Raw genomic sequence first — 21,309 nt, 5'->3', positions numbered from 1 at the left:
GACTCTCTGATATTAGGTTAAATTTTGAACATCAAAAACCAGCGGTTTTCTCCTCAACCTAATGAATCATTCCCCCATTTTAAGTCTTCATCAGCTACCATATTTCTGGGATTTGGGGATGAAGACAATTCCAAAAACATCTACTAATGCTGCCCATAGACTTAACCTTTTCCTTGTCTGCATGAGTTCAAGCCAAGGCGCGCCACACACAAACACACACACACACACACACACACACACACACACACACACACACACACACACACACACACAGGAATACATCCTTTCTATTTGTCCCACATTCTGGGAGCACTCACTGCATTTTCAAGCTGTTTTATCACTTGCCTCTTATACGGTGAGCAGAGAGAGCCTCAGGTCTAAGGTCTTGTGACTGTTGCCTTTATTCCCAAATAACACCCAGACATTTAGCCGGCAATTTCACTTGGCATCCTCCATGTGCACATCGCTGAATAGACTTGGTAGAGAGTACATTAATTTAGAAAGAAACTAACAAGAGCTTGCCTTAAATATGCTGCATATGTTAACTTGTGAATATTTACAGTTAGGCTCATCTAAAAATATTTCAACTTCATAAGTCAGCCTATTGGTGCGATTTACATAGAAAATCATTGTTAAAAATCATTTTTATGTGCAAATGTGCGTGCTCTGTTGTAGAAAGATAACCATTGTCACAAAGCTCACGGTTGTGGTGATTGCTAACTTTTGATCTTTTCACCAACTACTTAATCCATGGGGATCACCTGGCTTGTGGCACTAGCCAGCTAATTATAATCACCAAAGGAAAGCCCTGGTAGTCACTCATCGCAAATCAACAGGTACAATGAGACAATCACATCCGGAGACCCATCTCTGCAGAAAATTGACCGGGGTATTATGTTCTGTAGTGGCTCCATCATCACGGAGAGTGGCTTGTTCTGCTGAATTCTGACAGGGAGAAGCTCTGAACCCTCCTGTTCAAAGGTGTTTCTTTCCACAGCCCCTACAAGTTCTCGCACCGCCTTTTAAAAAACCAATAATAATAATAATAAAGTTGTATATTTCCCTAGCATACACAGGCCCTAGATTCAATTTTCAGCAGCACAGAAAAGGTGGGAAGGGAAAAAGAAATGATTTCAATGACTTTGTATTAATAATCACAAATTACAAAGCGGGGAAACCCATTTATCGCTCATATTAAGTCTCTGCAAAAAAAAAAAAATTAGACGTAGTTCATTAACTACACAGCTTTTACTTGAATTTCAAAGAGAGGAAACACCCAAACACAGGCATGCTCTAGAAAGTTCTGTTGTGTCCAAAGATTCATATACTGTCTCTGCTCTACCTGACATGATAACGGGCCCTTACTTCAAGAATCTCACACACAAAATAATGTGTATTTTATTTACTCATTTTTTTAATATTGTTATATAGCCCAGGCTGGCCTAGGATTTGTAATCCCTCCTGTTTTTAATTTTCTTTTTAACTGACAAATCATAACCTCATGTGGGGTTAATGTAAAGTTAATCAAAGTAGCTTGCTGGTTCCTTGTGAGAACATTTTTAAAAATCTGCTTTTTAGGCAATTTTGAAACACATTTATTCTTACCTATAGTCACCACGATTAAAATTTTTCATCCTTCTATCTCAAGAATAACTTTATAGTAACTTTTATGTAAAATTATTTAAATTATGGAGTGAGGCACATGATTAAGTCTTCATTACCTCTTCTCTACCTATTTGCTGAAATTATCCCTCCCGGCTAAGATCCTGTCCTCCTCTCGGAGGCAGCTGCTAGACTGTTTCTAGGGCTGTCTGTGCAGGCCCTCCACTAGATTCTGTTCCCGTGCTCTCCAGCTCAGTGCCTAGCTGCCAGACCTTCCTTCCCGTTTCACCTATGTTCCCCAAGCTAACCTATGAGCTTCCTGAATATGTGCTGGTCCAGGGTCCTGGGCTTCCCAAGGTAGCCTGTGGTCCCCAAGCTAACCTATGAGCTTCCTGAATGTGTGCTGGTCCAGGGTCCTGGGCTTCCCAAGGTAGCCTGTGGTCCCCAATCTAACCTACAAGCTTCCTGAATATGTGCTGGTCCAGAGTCCTGGGCTTCCCAAGGTAGCCTGTGTTCCTCCTTTCTTTGAGTGTGGCTTCTTAGACTATCTCCCCAGTTTTTCCCTCCAGCCTCCTCCATCACGGGTGCCCTGCATCTGTAGAGTCCATTCAGGTCTCAGAACCCTGCACCACACATCTCCCAACCACACCAACTGCTGTAGCCAACTCCCTTCTCTCGGTACTTGGCGTATTTGTCAACAGTAAGGCAACCTATATCAGCTACAGGCTGGGAGGAGGTAGATACCATGAGTGATATGTACTTTTATGTTCTCCGTAAACCCAGATCTAATCATCCTTGAGTGAGGAGTCATTCACGTGGTCTCCTTGAGCCCTGGAGTCCACATAGTATGTGCTCTGGACTGAGTATCTCCAGTGGCCTGCATATGGGATGTTTAGGGAAAATAGTGAGAACCCTTCTGTGCTCTCAGCGTGGCTGTGAGGAAGTCTGGAGGGCAGTGGAGAAATACAAGGGGGATTTCCAAAGTAACATTTCTAAGTTTCACCAGAGGGGGGTGAGGACATTAGAAACATTAGTCTAACAAGTAAGTCACCGGCATGCTTGATCAGTTCCGAGTCTGCCGGAGGTGGGACTCGGCTTCCATAGGTGAAAGTGAGTCTTGCCCCCTGCTCTTGTGTTCTGCTTTTAGTTGACAAGACATTTGCCCTGCAGTCTTTCTCACTTATTAAAGGAAGTGCTAGAGCTGAGGCAGGGAATTGATGTGACTCTTTCCATCAAGGGAAGATCTTCCACCTCTCCCTTGTTAGGGCCGGTGATTCTGGGCCCAAGGCTTGGCCATCAAGCCAGACCGTCAGGGATTGATGGGCACTTGGGCCCAAGCCTGGCCTCCTATCCTTTACTGTGTTGTGCTGACGCTCCCAGCACATTTTTTTTTTCTCTTGCCAGTTGTTTTCCTGTTCAGTTCTGCCAGTTAACCTGGAATACCACACAGTTCAACAACCACTCCTGCTTCAGAGCCCTCCTCTAGGTCCTGACTCTACTATACCCAACTGTGTGATGATTGTTACAGTACTGGTGTGGGGTGTGGGGAGCGTGTCCTAAAGCATGACCTGGTGAGGTGGCAATGTTCTGTTGACACGGTACTGTACTTAGAAGCAGGTATAGGCCTGTGTCTGGAATCTGGTTTTGACTTTGACCATGCTCTTTACAATGGCATGTGGACTGTTAGCCTGAATTTTTAGTTCATTTGCTCAGAGGCATTGCACAAATGATTGTACCCTCCTGTATTTTAATGACACCAAGTAGTGCCTGATTAAAAATAATCATTTGCCAGAAGTCCTGTTACCCCCAGAAGACAGCAGCTGTAGGATGCCAGTCCATTCCTAATAGTGCTCAGCATTTCAGTGTGGCTCAGAAGCCAAGTGGATCTTTCAAGGGAAAGCTCTGCTGTTCTCTGGCTCTATAGGTGTTGAGACTTAATAACCCATGTCTGATGGTCCTAAATCATTTTCACTGAAGATGTCCACCAAAATAATCAATTAATAAAACTGTAGAATTCTCTCCCAGTTTTCTTCAAAATGTGACCAGAAATAAGCAAGCTAACTTTATCTTTAATGAGCACCTTAAATTTCCTAAACCTTGATGCATGAAGGAAAGCAATGAATTAATATAGTTTATTATTGTAAATGCCAGCTTCTCCTGACAATCATGCAGATAATAATTCAGCTAGGAAGTCACCATTTATGCCAGAATAGCTGTAAAAATTGCCAATTTACTTTGTGCTACTTTGGTTTTAGAGGAGAGAGGGGGAGAGAGCTGCCTATTCTCTCCTCCTGTCGGTACCAAACATCACAGTAGGAGAATTAATTTACCTTTGCACATTGCAAATTTCCCAACTAAAAGAAATTGAAAGATGAAACTGAGAAAGCACAATGGAAAGAATAGGTCAGCCTTGGAGAGTTTTTTGGAGCAAGCTGCTTGCCCAATGGCCATAGAACCAACCATCCACCCAGCATCTGCCCACTGAATTTGCCTAGGCTCAAGTTTGGGCTCTGATCATTATTCGTGGGGGGAGCTCAGGATTGTTTGAGCTCTATTTTTTTCTTTTCTGTAGTTTGAGGTTTTCAGAAGTATCCAATAGGTTCATGACTACAAAAGGGCTTCACAGATGGTAGGACATTGTGCCAATGCTTCTTATTTTATAAATATTATGTCTTATTTATCCTATGTTAGCTATCACCCTGATTAGGACTCAGAATAATTATGAGGTAATCTCCCCATAGTGTGCTTTAGAATGCTCCAAAATACTACAATCCTTGTTGTGAAAGTTGGGGATTATAAGAGCCAGGACTAAGAGGAGGGCTGAGGAACGAGGAAATGCTTTCCTCACATCTCTGGGGTAAATACGGGATATACAGGAAGCACTTAATAAATATCAGCTGGGCAGATATGTAGGCACACAAGCACAATAATTTGAAGAATGAATGAGTAAGGTTGAGGATCTGTGCCTGGGATGAGCTGCCAGGGTGGGTGCGTATGTGGCTTCCTGGCCCAGGGACTTGGTATACATCCTACTTCCCATGTGAACTGTGGGGAATGAGTACAGAATGGCTCCAAAGGGTATTTTGCTCATCTAGGCCATGTCTCATGCCATTAATATAAAACTACTGATTTAATGGAGCCGCTTTTGATGTGTCCAGAAAAGACACACCTAATTCAATTTGGCTATTTTTCTAAGAGTAAGTGTCTTAATCTGCAAGAGAATGATTTGATTATATTTTAAAGTAATAATATTGCAGCCACATTTTTAGTCACGAAGATGATATCGAATGACTCTCTGAGGCTTAGGTGGAAAGTCCCAGGGACTTTAGCAGGGGCCAGGTCTGTTCCTATTATATTTTAAGAGTATAGTTTTGTCAGGATGGATGGGACTTTGGACAGAGAATTTGACATACAAAATGTAAAAACAGACAATTTCCATCAAAGCACAAAGTATACTAAACCCAGAATCTGATGACATAGAAATCCATAGAAAGATGTAATCACTTATCTTTTTTTTTTTTAATCTAACTCATCCTTCTTAAAGTAAACGGCATCAGGAGAGAATTTCTTTTCGACTTTTGTTTCTGTTGGACAACCTCATTTCTGTATTGCCCTCTGGGTTACTTGAGAAAAGTTAAAATGTTTAGGCACTCAGAAACCACAGCTGAAATGAGGGTGCTCCAAGTATCTCCTGCACACCTGATGACACTGTCTTCCGGTTACAAAAGAGAAGAGCAATTGAACAACCACCTTCCCTCCCTCTACAGCCCATCATAAACTAAGTCTACTTAGAGTTCACTCAGAAAATTGCTTTCTTGTACCTCACAACCTGTGGGGTGGCTGGCATTCAGGGTGAGGGGTGCCACGCCTAGGGTCCAGCAAGATGACTAAACATGGACAAGCCAGGCAGGAGGCCTCTAAGGAAGAAGAGAGTGGGTGAGAGGAAGTCTGCATGGTTCTGTGCCATGGAAGGCCTGGCACACTGTCCTGCTGCAGAAGTCCCCCACCCTGCAAAGAGAGCCACATGCAACTGCAGTGCCTGCTCCAACACTGAAACACAGTTAGCTGCTTTACTCTGTGTTTATTTCTCCTCTGCATGGGAGAGGTGAGAAAAGGACATCTATTTCCTCCGTATCGCCATTTTGTAAATGGCTGTGTGGCCCGGGCCTCCTCCGACAGCAGTGACGTCACTGGTCTTTTCATGGATGTCAAGGGGCATTCTGAGCTCAAGAGGCAGGCCATGACCAAGAACTGGGCTAGGAAGGCAAGCTGTTGGCCGCTTCTGAGAGGTCTGGAAAAAACACCCCACTTTAGGCCTTCCGTCTCCTCCATGAAAAGATCCCGAGGATACGGCTACAAGAAGGGATGGTGTGGTCAGGAATAAATGAGATAGAGCCTGTCAGATACACTCGGGCAGGAAAAGCACTAGACCATTCCAGCCGGTGCTAGTGCAACACAACTGAGGTGCCCTCCCTCCCCCCCAGGGCCTCACTGGGGCTCAGACCGTAGCATGACTCATGCCAGAGACAGACACTTAAACTGAAGGACTAGGAAAGCAGGACCTTTTCCATTGGAGTGGGTTACCACAGAGCACCCTGAAAATAAATGTGCTTCCTTTCAGAGAAGGGTGTGACTCGGTAGGAGAGGACTTGCCTCCTGTACGGGGCCCTTGGTTCCATCCTCTGCACAGAGCAGGAGAACGGAGAAGTTGCAAAGAGGAGAAAGAGTCCTGTTCACTGCCCATTTGTCTCCAAAATACTCCATCAGCTGCACCTGAGCTTTGTGCTGGACTCCGGCTTGTAATTTCTTTCCAGAATTCCTTTAGAATCAAGGCAGAGAACTTCCTTCCTCAGCACCAAACAGAAGTGTCACAGGAACAAATGCACAACCACCTTACAAAGTCTTCAGGGCAGGGAACTTCACCTGGGAATTAGAAAACACTTGGTGTCTCCTCCAGGGACACCAGGAACATCCACTCCACTCAGAGCAGTCATTCTTCAGGTCACACTTTGTTTAAATGAACTCCCTGCACAGCCTCCAGCCAAGATCAGCAGACGGTGCAGCATAGCACCCTTGAGTCTATTGTGAAACCAACACCATTCCAGCAGCCCCTGGGAATCTTTGTGACCAAGCTCAAGAGCGAAACATCCCATTTTCTACCACAGAGGCTGTGGTGTGGGTTAGTGGTAGTGCCTTTGTCTGGATTGTGCAAGACTCTGAGTTCATCCTCAGTGTCCCCTCTGCTTCAAAATTTCTATCAAAATATTACAGTAGCTCACTTATATTTGCTGGTCATCCTCCTCTGACCCCCCCCCCCCCCCAACACACACACACACCTTGAATCCAATGTCAAAGATGTAAAGGAAGAGCTTTCCCTCCTAGCTTCCCCAAACCACTTTCCCAACACAATGAGATGCCGTCCCACCCTCCTCTGGCATTTTGGCCTTGCACAGAGCAGATCTTTGTTGTCAAGCTAGCCATGCCCACAGCAGAGTAGCTGGTCCTAGGGCTGCAGGTGAAAATGTACTCTGTGTTCTCCTCTTTGCCTAGCGTGGCTCCTACCATAGTGGACATTTTCCACATGTTCTGTTTTGGAGAGCATCAGTTCCTTTAATATCATGTGGTGGCTGTTTTGCTGCTTTGAAACACTGAGGACCTCTGTGATGTGAGAATTTCCCCAGATTTCCAGCTGGGTTTCAACAACTACAGTGTTGCTCTGGTAACTCCATAGTATGTTTTGGTTTTAGGTTCATCTGTCAGGTGTTATGACACCCCTGCACACCACCCTGCACTGTCTGAGTAGGCTAGGAAGGTCACTTGGCAACCTTCACAAGGGTACCACCTCATTTGTTAGGTTACTATTATTTGGTAAACCCCTAACTTTTCTTGAAATTTATTCTTATCATCTGATAATTCAGTATTAACATGAATATTAGCCCAGAAAAGTCATCTATTAGAATTAGTTTATAAAAATATAGAAAAATTATTTTGTCTATCCAGATACACCCAGCTTTATTATCATTGTTATTATTTATGTGTAGGGGGGTTTTGTCTGCATACACATATGTCTGTGTACCACGTGTGTACCTGCTACCTACAGAGGGGAGAAGAGGATATTGGATTCCCTGGAACTGGAGCTACAGGTAGCTATGAGCCACCATGTAGGACTGGGTAACCACTGACAGCTTTCCAGCCCCCACCTTCATTATTTTTAAGTGCATAGAGGGAGGAAACTACTTTAACTAAATCTCAAATTTTGTAAATATCCCCCCAAAGTAGCCATTTCCCTGAAGTTGCTTTCAGAAATGAAAGTCAATAAAGTCTGTGGAGAACTTGGGATCATGAGAATGATTTCTGTAGTTTCTAAGGACCATTCATAGCCTGCAGCTCAAATTCACTCTATGGCCCAGGCTGGTCTTGAACTTTTGTCCTCCTACCTCAGCCTTTTGTGTGCTCCAAACAAGTTCCACTTCACCTAGTGTTCATTTTATTCTTAGACTCCACCTTTATATAAACTAATTTGCAGGCTAAATGGAATGGCTTTTAGTCTTCAAGATCAGAGTCCTTGTTGAATAATTGTTAAATAATTTGGTTAAATTACCTTGTACTAGATAATACTTAGAGTGTATTTTATTTCATAATTTTTCACTTAACAGGCTGAAGGTGGAGCTAAAAGTTTCACATGTATTCCTATTTAATCATCCTTTTCTAGGCTTTGCCACAAATGCGACTCAAGGCATTTTCAGATGGTTGTACATTTCTAATTGTTTTCCACCTACTCAACTCTTCATGAATATGAAATACCAACAAAAGGTCCCAGGGGTCATTGCTGTGATTAAAGTCCAAAGTACACTTTTAGCTTCTACTGTAGATCTTTGGGATGAGTGAAACCCATGAAAGAGAAACCATCCAAGTGATACTGACTCCTCCCTCCCAGAAATCAGCCATTGAACCCTCAGATGTCAATCATTGCAGCTGACCCCTTACTTCTCCAGTGGGTTTCACCAATCAAGTAGCCTGTTGAGTCATTTCTCACCCAATTTGACGGCACTCTCTCAAGACCTGAAATTCTCTGAATGACTAATCTTCTTGTCAGTTGTATTTTTACTGCTGAGAGACTTTGATTGATGGTATCATGGGGCATTTTCTCACTTGTTGAAGGAAAGGTGCTCCTGGAGGAGTAGAGAAGACAGATATGGTTAAAAGGCTGTGATTAAAGATGTCTTCCTCTCCAGCCAGTCCCTAGGGAAGAGCAGACTTGACCACTTCTAATGAAAATATGGACCGAATCCACAGACGGCCCCCTTGGAGTGTCTCAGATCCTGAGAGGAAGCTTTCAGTTCCTTTGCTGATGGCCTTGGGATATGAGAGCAGACCGCCTCCAAAAGTCTAATTTAATAGCCCAAGGAAAATTTGCTTTTCCCCCATTTCCATTTGTTCTTATCATTTCCTCAGAATTACTCTTAAACTTAGTTATATGGGTGTTTTCTTCTTTTTGAGCAGTAGCGGACTACCCGCCTCCAAGAGTGTATCATTAGGGCTGGAGACCTAATCTAATATCTTATACCTCCATGTGTTTCATTTCCTCTTCCAGAGTATCCACTTCATGCGATTGCATTATTCAGTCAAGTCTCCTCTTCATGTCACCAGGCTGTGACATTTACATTGAATGATTCATGTATTTGCAATCTTAAATAGTCCTAGCATTGAAATTTGCATTCTACCGAAAGACAAACAGACTCTCCATGGAAAGGATGTATGGCTTTAGACTATAACTGCATCTGCTCCCATTCTGGTCACTGTGGAATTTCATCCATTTATTTAGAGTGAGGCAGGGCCACCTGAACCCACCTGGCAGGTACCCAGAAGTGCATCAGGTCAGGGCCTCTGAACCTAACTGTGATCCCCTTGATCTCTGTCAGGCCCTTCTGTCCCCAACTTCTCCCACCTTTCCTGCCTTTTCCTCTTCACTCAAATGCATGTATGCCACATGCCCCCAAAGTATGTCACCTGCTTCCTGAGGTGTGTAAAGAAAAGGTGAATTTTTGAGTCTTTTCTACAGCCCATAGGTCAAACATAAGGATGCACCTCTCCCAAGGGCCACTAAACACTGAAATGAGACACTTTGCTGCCTCCCCTCAAACCATTCAGACCAGAGTCATCCCACCCTCACCCGTGCTTTCTGCCGTGCCCTCCCCACTCTTGATTCCCATCACCTGTCCTCCACTCGGGGAGCTGTGTCCTGCTACCTCTTCAGAGCCATCCCTGACCTGTCCACTCCGGGAGCTGTGTCCTGCTACCTCTTCAGAGCCATCCCTGACCTGTCCACTCTGGGAGCTGTGTCCTGCCACCTCTTCAGAGCCGTCCCTGACCTGTTCACTCTGGGAGCTGTGTCCTGCTACCTCTTCAGAGCCATCCCTGACCTGTCCACTCTGGGAGCTGTGTCCTGCCACCTCTTCAGAGCCGTCCCTGACCTGTTACCACCACCTGTTACCACTTCTTTCCTCCCTGACACTACAGTAAGGAAATTTGCCTTGCTGTACAAATGTGCCTTTCTAACAGTGTTCTGTCTGGTGAGGGTGGGTTAGCTGGGTCCCATGCCCTGGTTACAGAAGCACACAGATTGGATGCTCAGTGAAAATTCTGAATTCGTCAGGGGGATGGATATTCAGAGCCTCTTTTGTACTAAGCAAGCACTCCACCACTGGGCTGCCCCCACCCCTGCCCCAGTACACATTACTTGAATAAATACTTGAATGAGGGTAGATTTGGGTTTTGAAATGGCAGTTGTTTTAGATAAGACTTTCTAAGCAGATTGCAATCGTGTGTTGAAATTTCACATACAGGCCATGTACACATGTCATTTTTTACCATCTCCAGATTCAGCCAGCCCCTTTTGCCATTCTTAGTGCATAATAGAACAAATAGACATAGTTTTGTAGAAGAGAGTATGTTCCTGGAGCCGGACCCTCACTTCATGGGTGGCATTTTGTCCATCCTTGACCTGAGCTCTTTGATTCCCATCTCCCAGGATCACCCATGACTTTCTGAGTGTTGAGCCCTGAACAGAGAACAGAGCCATGCTGCTCTGTTCATGGCCCTAAACACAGCACATCTCTCTTCTGCTTTCCTTATGTCATTGTCCCCACTAACACCCAGATGTGTGCCTTTCACAGCAACTCCCCCAGGAGTAAGAGAGGAAATCTGTGAGCCCCCACTTTGTTGTCTTTTTCAGCAACCCCAAGAGCTAACCTGGGAGCTAGCTGTGTGATGAGATGGGGATCACCCCAATAGACTAAGGGGTATTAGTGTCAGCACTGGGACAGGATTCTTCAGAGGAGCATGTGACACCTCTCTGACATTCTGAAACATGACTTCCTCTCCCTTTATGATTGGTCGCTGGAGTGTCAGAGGCTGGTGGCCTTAAAGATGGCTAGCTTTGGGCTTGTTTGTGTCACTAATAAGTTGCTGCAAGTGTTAGGAAACTTCAGGACAGGGACATGATCAGGACAGGGACATAAAGTGACTGGCATGGCACACACCCCAATATCAGGAGGCAGCCTTCCCCTGAAGCTGGTCTGAATGTCATGTCCACACTTGGAAAATGTAGAGAAAGGCTGAGCAATACAGGTTCCAAAGGATAAAAAAAAATAAAATAAAATAAAATGCAACCTGCAGAATGCCTTTTCCAAACTCCAGTTGAAATGCTCAACAGTCAACCATCATAGAACCTGAGTAAGGAGAGGAGGAGGGAGGGGAGGGGGCAGAGGGAGAGGAGGGAGAAAGAGAGTGAAGAGGGAGATTAAAATGGGGGAATTGTTGGTTTTTGGTATTCCTTGCAGTCAGCATGGCCTGTGTGTAGAGTCAGCTTAGACATGTATACCCAGGTTTGCGTTGCAGATTGGTTTTTGTAGCCCCCAACCTTGTATGAGATCCTGAACTTGACCCATGTATTCTGGAATTCATGATCTTCACAGAGAGCAGTGAAAGTTAGAAACTCTGGACTCATCCCAGTTCTAGCATAGTAGGTAAAGAAGCACTTGACATTTTCCTATTAGTAATGTAGTTTGGTTGCTGCAAAGCCTAACCAGGGGTTCTCCTAGCTCGGCCACGGCATTGTTCCTTGCACAGAACCTATTTGCCCACACTGAGGGAGCAAGAACAGGCCCTGCATGTTTCCCTTGCCTCTCTTCCGTGGGAGTCCTGGGCAGAGGATTCCTAGGTAGGCGTCCATGAATCCGCCCACATCCTTATCTTACCTCTAAGACAACTGAAGCTGCAAGTCGGAACGCCTCGTCTGTGCCACCCATCTTTGGAGGGAAAGGGCCAGAACCAAAACCTAGGCCTCTCACCAGAAACAAACACCTTTCTTCCTTCACACTGCTGCTATTCTAAAATATCAAATAATAACCTGACTAAGGTTGGAAGCAGTGTGTTGGAATCCCAGCAGAGTCTGCAAGGTGTATTGATTATAAGTGCTGGAGACCTCCCAGTGGAGTATTAATAACTCATGAAATTTGTATGTAAAATAGTAGGAGTAGTTTGTGAAGGATGCTCCAATACAGCCAGGCATAGCAGCTGTAGTCCCAGCAGTTGGCAAGTAGAGGCAGGAGGATGGCAAATTCCAGGCCAAGCTAGGCTACATAGTAAGACCTCACTGGCAGAGAGGGGCAGTATACAAATACAAAAGGGGTTTCTGCTTAGTAATTTGAAAGTTCTCTGAGTTAAGTGACCAAAGAGAAAACTGCTCCTTTGGAAGTATTTGTATTATATTAGTGAGGTAGTTATTTAGAACAGAATTAAAATTTTTGTGTTTGTTGAAGTACTTTTAGGAGAGCAAAGAGCAGTGCCTAGTATTAAAATGGGTGTCGGATTTATGGCTCAGTGCCTCGTCAGCCACGTGCATGTGCCTGAGAAGGGTCTTGCAGTCAGTTTGATGTCTACTGGTTTTTTTCCCCCTGAGGCTCTGGGGATAATAAGTGTCAGACAATATTGCTTCAATCCGCCCTTGCTCGTAGTTCTAATATGTTCAGTATTGGATCTGATGCTCAGGGTAAAGTGTTTATTGTGTAAACATGAAGATGTGAGTTCAGATCCCCAGTACCCACCTAAAAGCTGGACACAGCAGCATGGTTCTGTAATCCCAGTGTGTGATGAGGACACAGAGACAAACAGATCTGAGGGCTCACTGGCCTACCAATGCAGGCAAAGTAGCAAGTTTTAGGTCTCAAAAATTATTATTAAGAGCAATCAAGACGTTTGACAAGACCTCTGCTCTCCACACATAGGTTCATGTACTCTTATGCATGCATGTACTATCACTCACTCATGTACACATCTGCATGCATACATACACCACACACAAATAAACAAACCAGGGCTGTATTTTTGCTAAGACTACCAAACAAGTGATTTGGGGCATTCATGTGTTCTTGGCTATTCAAAGCACTGTCTGAGCTGGGGTCATATTTGCTTTCTTTTTGTTATGGTGTTTAACATGCTCAGGCTTGGACCCAAGTTAGCTGTATTTGATGTCTCTTAGTCCTATCGAAACCCTGATAGATGTTTGTCTAAATGACAACACCCAGTTCAATGCCAGTTAACATGCGGAGAGGGGCATGCAGAGTGTGTGTGACTTGTGACAGTCTAGGGCCTGAATGGCAAGACTGGGAACCTTTTGTGAAGGATCATTTCCTCCTTCAGTATCCAATTCTGGAAGTACTGTGGTTCTCTCTGTTGTCTGTAGCTCTGTGATACAAGAGCAGACCATAAATACTCACAGAGTAGGAGAAACCCCAAACTCGATGACTGCCCCCTGTGAGTACAGTCCTGGACCTCCTCCTAAGAGCCCAGGTCTCTGTCATGACAGGGACCAGCCTCTTGACAGTTGGATGGTGTCACTCAGGATGTGGGTGATGGACAGCCACCTGGGATCTGTGTGCAGCAGTTCTTCTGTAGGTTTGATTGTGAGTTTGATTAACAAGGTTACTTTCCAGATAAGTCTTCTATGGAGAATCTAGCAAAGGGAACACACATTTCTGTGTTGTTCACCGTTGTTCCCAGCTCTGTATGGGGATGTGTTGGACACAGTGGGGCCTTTCAGGAAACAGCAGGAAGATACTAGGCAGAGTGTGACAGGTCTTTAGAAGGACGTGTCTGCTCTAACCCAGGCCCACAAGCAGACTGTACTGAAAGGGGGGAGCATGAATTGAACGTTGACAGTGGGCCACAGCAGTCTGAAGGCTCAGGTGGTTGTCAGCCATAAGTTTAGCTCAGCTCTTTGAGTAATTTGTCACGCCTGGCTCAGCCCCTGCTGGGCCAGCACGTGCCAGCTTAGTGTAAGAGGGCCTGTTCGCCAGACGGCCACTCAGGCCTAACGTCCTGCTGTTCCCCCGGACCTGCGGCTCGCTGGGGCCATACACGGAGGGCCGCTCTGTGGTGACAGCCAAGAGCTGTGCAGAATGAGCATGCTCATAATGAGACGTGAATGGCATTAGTGGGTCCCTCTAGAATTGGGCCTGAGCAGGCGCCTCTCGCTGAGGAAGTTTGGCAGCCTGTTCATTAAGGCAAGTCACCAGGAGTTCAGCCCACAGCCCAGGAGCCAGCTCTGGAGCATGCTGCCCAGGCCTGGGGCTGTTGTGACCATCCATAGAAAAAATCATAAATCTTCAGAGGGGCCACTTTTGAAAGCTTCCAATACATTTTCTTCAGCAAAGAGTTGTGTAGAGCAAACTTAAAGGAAAATTCTAGCATGAAGCAGATCCTGACATTACTGTCTTCAGTGTGCACAGGTCATGTATGTGCAGCTTGGTTTAGTAACCCCCAGCTCTTGTGACTATTGAATGCTTGAAACAGATGGAGTGGAGCAGAGAAGTGCAGTTGTTCCTTTTGCATTTCAGGTCTTGAACATTTCCATTTTGATAGTCACAAGTGGCTACCAGTGACTCAGCACTGCTCCAGAATGACTCTGGTCCCCTCACGGTATGACACCATTCCCTGAAGACACCAGAGGAGAGAGCCTACATCCAGAAATCAGTGTCAGGACCTTGCCAAAAGAAAATAAGAGTGTCTCCTGTCTTAAAACAAGATGTAGAGAAGCTACTTGGAAGGGTGCAATTGTTCCCAACTTACATTTTCCAAGTGGACATCTTGAAAAGATTGTTTTAAGATATACAGAATCATGTTTCTTCTTTGCATCCCCAGATAACTAACCAATGGGGATCTACATTCCCTGGGTTTTGTGTTCATGAAGAAATAGCATAATTTTCAAAATAATCAAAACACATCCTTTAACTTTTGCATCTATAATGAGGAAGGGCAAAATGAGACATCATGCCAGCTCCCTGAGTGCTAATTCCTAAAGTTCTATGTATAGCGCCTCCATTCATTGTCAGATCATTCTGACGTTTCCTGTTATTGGGAGTGCATGATTCTTCACCTTCAGAGGAAACAGAAGCTCACACAAAAGGGAAGATTTGCTTTCTGCCCTGTGAAAGGCTGCCACAGGCGGGGGTCCTATTAAGGCAGCTGGAAAGTTGCTTCGGCCTGTTCCGCTTGTAAGTTTTATTGGTGACTGGTTTTTGATTACACATTTGAATGTTGTGTGTTCCAGGCTGCAGCTTTAATTAGAAGGCAATGGTTTCTCTCTTTCTTTTTTTGCTATTGCACTGTTCACCATTTGCTACATCCTCCATATCCATTCTTATTTTCTAATGCTCATCACTTACCCTGGTCCGAGGCTCTGATGCTCTTGCAGAATATAACTCCTGGCCTTCTCTTTCCAATAACTTGCCTTTTCTTACTTTTGTTGAAAGTGTTCACCGCCGTAGAACCAGCTCTTACTTGAAGTATCAGTTCCCTGTGTTGTTAGACTAAGAGTTCTCATTGACCCAGATTGGGAGTGAAGATAAAGGCTGTCTGTCACATTATGCCATTGCTATGGTGTCACAGTCACCCACCTCTCTTATTCTTGTTTAAGTCAGCCTTAGATGTAATAGAGTGCTTTGATAGAATCTTGTAACTTTTGGTGCACATATTTCTTAATGATATTACTGTTGGATATAATTGAAGCCCAGAAGAAATCTAGGCCTTAAAACTAGTGTCTCACTATTATGTGTGACAAATATCTAACTTTCTGGCAAAAAGCTAAAGAGTTTCCAAGATGCATTTTCACACGGGACGAGGAAAGCCTAGTAACTAACTGCATTTAGAACAAATTGCTAGTCGCTCCACGTGCCAATTGCACGTGCGTTTGTCTCCTTAACCAATTACTGCAGCTACGAAGAGCGAGCTCTGTATCTGGAAGCAATAATTCAGAACCACCGGGAAGTCATGACATTTGAGGATTTCGCAGCTCAAGTCTTTTCTCCCTCTCCCAGCTACTCTCTCAGTGGAACGGGTGAGTGTCTACATTATTCTCCTCCCTCCTGCTTACGATGCGTTTGAGTAGCAGATGTACACCTGTTTTTCACAGATAAATGCTTGCAAATTTAAGAAGAACATTCACCCTCTGAATCAACTAATGAATTTCAAAAGGAATGATGACATTCATTTTAATTTGTTTTGTATCCGAGCTGTTCGCTGTGTTTCTTTCTTCAGCTATCCTGTTAACCCTCGAATCTAGCAAGGTTAATGAACTTTTTCTCAATAATGTGCTCCGGTTCATTCAGGAGTGTGGGTTTCTTGCTGAGCTGGGAATATGTTGTTTAAAAGCGATGCCCAAATCACTGCGTACTTATCAAAAAAAGAGTTCTCACAGTTGAAGCCGTTGCTACTAATGCTAAATGGGGATTATGCCGCTGAGATACGAGGGTCAGGGATTAATGCCGGAGACATGGAAGGACAGTGTCCCCAGGCCCATCATTACAGAGTGCCGCGTGCACGCTGCTCTCTGGAGTGGTTGGTGTCATGCGGACAAGCCACCGACCAGAGCAGCACCTGGTGTGGAGCCTTTAGAAAGTAGCTTATAATGGCTTTCATTTTGAAAGCCAGTGGAAGTGCAGAATTTTCCATGTTTTGTTTTGTTTGTTTTTTTACTATTTTATATAATATTATCAATTTGAAAAAATATGTGCTGACACTTAAATTGTTGATATGATTACTATGGCTTTTTTGTCAAAGAATAAAATTATTACTTGTAAATTTCTGCATGTTTTTACAGATTAATTGCCTGTCAGAGAGTAAGTGGGATATTTAGTCTCCGCATGTTGAAATTCTCAATGAGGGGCTTCCTTCACCTTTCCTGGTTCAGCATAGCTATAAGTATGCTTAATAGATTTCTAGCTCGTGCTAATTGCTTCTGAACACAGCTTTGCTTCTCCTGTGCTGACTTGTTAACAAATATCTTACACACAAAGTGAAAAAAAATCAAATTCAGTGAAATAAATCACTTACAAATAAAATCAGCCATGCGGCATTGTTTAACATCGCTGGCTTCAGTCCGTGCCTCTTGGAGCTTTGTTGGGAGATAAGAGAGGCAGGCACTTGCATGGGGAGCCAGGAGCAGCAGGCAGAAGGCTTGGGAGATAAGCAAGCTGGCCGAGGTGCGGAGCTCCATTTACATAATCACGACTCTGCTTCCTGGTGAGGCGAGAGAAACACAGGGATGGCCTCTATTGATCTTTGTTGAACTGGGATACTGAGCAACATGAGAAAAGCTTATAACTTAAAGCTTTGATTAATGTTTCTTACATTAAAAAAGTAGAACAGCTGTGAATTGAATTCTTTTATACACTCTGCCAGCGTTCTATCTAAGACAAAAAAAAAAAATCTGTTTTAAGGGAAATGAAGATTTCATACCCAGTCTGGCTAGCGCTTTGAAATTGTGTCTAATTTTTCAGTGAAAAAACACGAGGACTCCACAGCAACAGAGCAAGCTAGTGCTTCAGAGCTCTATCCAGCCTCTTCTCATCCTTTGCAGGCACTGGGACTTGGTTTTTCAGTGCAGGCTTTTGTTTTTGTTTTTAACTTTTAAGAAAACATTTCATTTCTTAAAAAAAAAAAAAAAGAAAAGAAAAAAGAAAAATATGAAATAATAAATAAATATTTAAATTTCTTAACTTTTATTTTTAAGGCTGGTGATTATTATTATCACTGAAACAATGATAGGTGTTATTTTCTATGTATATTTTACCCTCTGTATAAATAAAGTTCACAATTATTCAAACCAGTTCAGATTCGGTTCCTAGGTAACAGCTTAAGTGAGCATTTGGGTTCGTGTGACCACTTGGGGGAGGGTGGTTAATAGGGTTTTTGGAAAATGTCTTTAAAAAAATTACTTAATAAAATTTCTGATAGCTTGTCAGGACAGGTATTAGAATTTTTATGGAGCAAGAAACCTGATATAGACATCAAAACAAATGGGGTTCATCCTTCTTTCAGATCGACATCAGCCTCATATTTCACGGAGTTTACAGCTTCTCTCTGCCCTTCCCAGTGATTGGGAAAGAACTAAAAATGAAGTCTATTTGAACTACAATGTGGGGGCAGTACAGTGGGGACAGGGTTCATCACCCAGTACACAGGCACCTTCTCAGAGCTGTGTTCTTCCTGGCTTGTGCGCAGGCACAGAATCCCTCCTCCCGCTTCTGCTTTCACAGAGGAGAACAATTTTCACTTATTCACAGTGCTTTTTATTTTCTTGGGACAAGCACAGTCAACCCCAGATGAGCCCAGCCCAGCCAACTTACACTCAGGGACTGAGGTGAAGCCTGCTCTTCCAAGCAACAAACCAACTGGAAGAATTGACCCTGAACTGCTTAAGCTCCCACAGTGCACACAGGCCCTAGTCAGACTCTCTGTGGCCATCAATGTCATCAAAGCAGAGCCCTGGGCTCCTTATATCCATATGCACAGATTTCCCTAGGCTTTGTTTGTAGCCTCCCAACAAGGGGCTTTTTCTTTCAGGAGGACACCTGAACTGTAGAATATACAACAGCAGCCCCCCCCCCCACACACACACACACCAGAGAGAAGGAAATGTGCCAGGTGAGCCTGACCAGAGACACTGCTAATGGGAAATGTCTGTGCCTCTCACACTCCCTAACCACAGAGCCCTGGGGGCCAGAGCACCCAAATATGTGCACTTCTGTCCATGATGCACCATGAGATCCGAATAGGGACACAGGTCCTAATATATGAGTTAAACTTCTGTCAAGGGCCTTTAAAAGAGGGTTCATCTCCCAATCAGAAATGCTATTTTAAAGCAGCCCGCCCCTTGTATCTGTTGCATCTATTGCTTGAATTAATAGTACTCTGTATGAAAGGTATTTGGATGGCTTTTTCACCCAGCCCTGCCTGTGGTTTGCCTTGTGATCCCTTCCCTTATTGACAAGTAATAAATAATCTAAAAGATAGCCGATATTAACATCTATATGTTTTATGCATGCCTATTTATATTCACTTAACCCACACAGCTATGGGAACAGAGAGAAGACTAAGTTTATGTTTTCATGTTATCAAGGAAGGGGGCCAGCAGAGAGGCCTGTAAAGGGTTAACTGGAATGGGCACCCTCGAGTGCTGGGGAGGGACTGATGTAATCACTGCAGCTCACAGCCAAGTGCATCTGTTCACCATGAGGTCATTCTTCTGCATGCTAATGACTTGGAGAATCCAGTCTGATGTTTGACATTATCCAAAGGGATATAGTGTAAATCTTTACCTTTGGGAGCTGCTCTTACTGAACAAAAAGGGGGAAAGAAACTTGTTTGGAATTGCATGGGAGTTTCCTTGCTACTGTTTTCTCTTTGTTTGTTTGTATTTTGGTTGTTGTTTGGGGGGTTTTTGTTGTTGTTTCGGTCTTTGCTTGTTTTGTTTTGTTTTTCCTGGAGTTGCTCTAAAGATTATGTCTGGACCTTAAAATCTGCGTCTGTTGATAAATGAATCCCAAAATAACTATTGTGGTCACATACAGTAAGTATGTCTCCTGTAATATCTAACTTTTGGAATTGGTACCTTGGTCAGAAGTTGGTGAGAGTATGTTTTTATTCTGAGGAATGCCTAAACCAAGTTCAAGATTTGTTCTCAGTATCTCTGGATTGGCTGGTGTTTACTTGAGATGCCAACACTGTTTATGGCTCCTGCCCACTTCAATATTGCTATGGAGGGCCAGCAGAGGGAGCACAGGTCTTTGTTTATTTGTTAGCCTCAAAAACAGCCCTTCATTTCTCCAAGACAGGGTCAGCAGTACTTTCTCCTTGATGACAGGTGGGTTTGTAAAGGCTCCAGGATATAAAGCAAGTGGGAGAAAATGTGTCACCCCGATTTTGATCCACTATCTGCTGCTTGAATGTAGGTCATATTTGGGGCTTAAACCAGATTAGTCTGGGTCAGTCTTAAGATGCTGCCACCATTCAAAGCTGCAAACTTTCTTCTTTCTCAGATGTGTCTGGATGGCCTCTTGGAAAGGAATACTGTGTTCATCTGTCTCATATAATAGATTTTTGTCATCCTTTTCTGCTATTCAGTACAACTTTAGACATTGCACTGGAAGACTCTGATCTGGTGCTATCAAGTCCACTTGATGGCAGCCAATGAAATGAATTCACAGAGCTGCAGACAGCACATCCTGTCACACCTCGGCCCCAAAGGGAACCTGGCATGTGGATGCTGCACTAGTTCTGTAGGTCCCTGGCCCATGCCCTAAGGGGTGAGGCTCCAGCAGCTTCCATGCGTGTGTGCTCACTATCATTCTGCATTCAGATCCTGGAAGGAACATTTTGCTGGGCAGTTAATAATCAAGTTAGCCTCCAGAAACAGACAGGTAAACCCCAACTCTGATCCAACAAGCTTTTCACGTTGATCGAAAGGGTAATCCTTCTATATATTCCATTCAGTCAGTATTCATTCTTTTTCTCCTTCTCCCTTCCTCCATCCCTGTTAAAATGGTCTTAGTAAGGCTTAGATTGATAGCACAAGCTTATGCTTCTTATGTATTTAGCTTTATCATAGCTTAGGGAAACCAGCAAAGAACATCATAGAATGTGGAGGTAGTGGGGACTCAGGGAATATCAGGTCTAGCCTCGCCTTAATAGCTTTGACGATGAAGCATAAATCATGAATGAACAACCAGAGAATGGAGACCAGTTGGACAACAGAGCCCTCACCTCCCATTCCACACATAGAAATGTCATCCGAGTGCCTACCCTGTGCTGATGGTCCCCTAAGTCAAGCAGTGGTGGTTTGTGGTTGATACCAAATCCCCGAATTAAACGTGAGAATTACATGTAAAGAACTAGAAGTTTTCCTGAGACATAAAGTCTCATGTCATTGCCAACTCAAGAGCTGACAACCAGCCCAACTTACACCCTCAGCACACTTGACTGCCCCTGGCCAAAATGTTGCCATGTGTCCCACAGATAGGTGACTACCCTCACCCCAACAATCCCATCTGGCACCAGCCCAGACCCCTTCCACACAGCCAGCTCAATGCTCACCCTTTTGCTTTTGTTTTGTAATGTGTAGATATATTCTTGAAAAAGTAAGAAGATATTGATAGAAAGTTCCTAACCACTCTTAATACCATCATCACTCAGACCCAGCTTGGCTCCTCAGAGAAACCAGTGTATTTCCAGTGTGGTCAACTTATGATGGATTTATGTAACTTGCAAGTACAGGAGCATCTGCATTTCTGTCTCCATTTTTTTTAGCATGCATAACTCTGTAGTGTATGTGTGCGTATGTGTGTTGCATGCAAGCATTTGTTCAAA

At 44.0% G+C, this 21,309-nt stretch overlaps 1 protein-coding gene across 3 annotated transcripts in view; it reads left to right on the top strand.

Annotated features, from left to right (window-relative positions):
* The window catches only part of Ralgapa2 (Ral GTPase activating protein catalytic subunit alpha 2), a 286,655-nt gene that overhangs the window by 250,019 nt on the left and 15,327 nt on the right, over nucleotides 1-21,309 (top strand). For all 3 annotated transcript variants that reach the window (XM_016002990.3, XM_006984478.4, XM_076570785.1), the window contains one exon: nucleotides 15,879-16,000. In XM_016002990.3, coding sequence (XP_015858476.2) covers nucleotides 15,879-16,000 — 122 coding nt within the window. The remainder of the gene's footprint in view (nucleotides 1-15,878; nucleotides 16,001-21,309) is intronic.

The sequence above is a fragment of the Peromyscus maniculatus genome, chromosome 4, assembly GCF_049852395.1.
Source record: "Peromyscus maniculatus bairdii isolate BWxNUB_F1_BW_parent chromosome 4, HU_Pman_BW_mat_3.1, whole genome shotgun sequence".
In the NCBI taxonomy this organism is placed as follows: Eukaryota; Metazoa; Chordata; class Mammalia; order Rodentia; family Cricetidae; genus Peromyscus; species Peromyscus maniculatus.
This window is presented reverse-complemented; position numbering and strand designations above follow the sequence as displayed.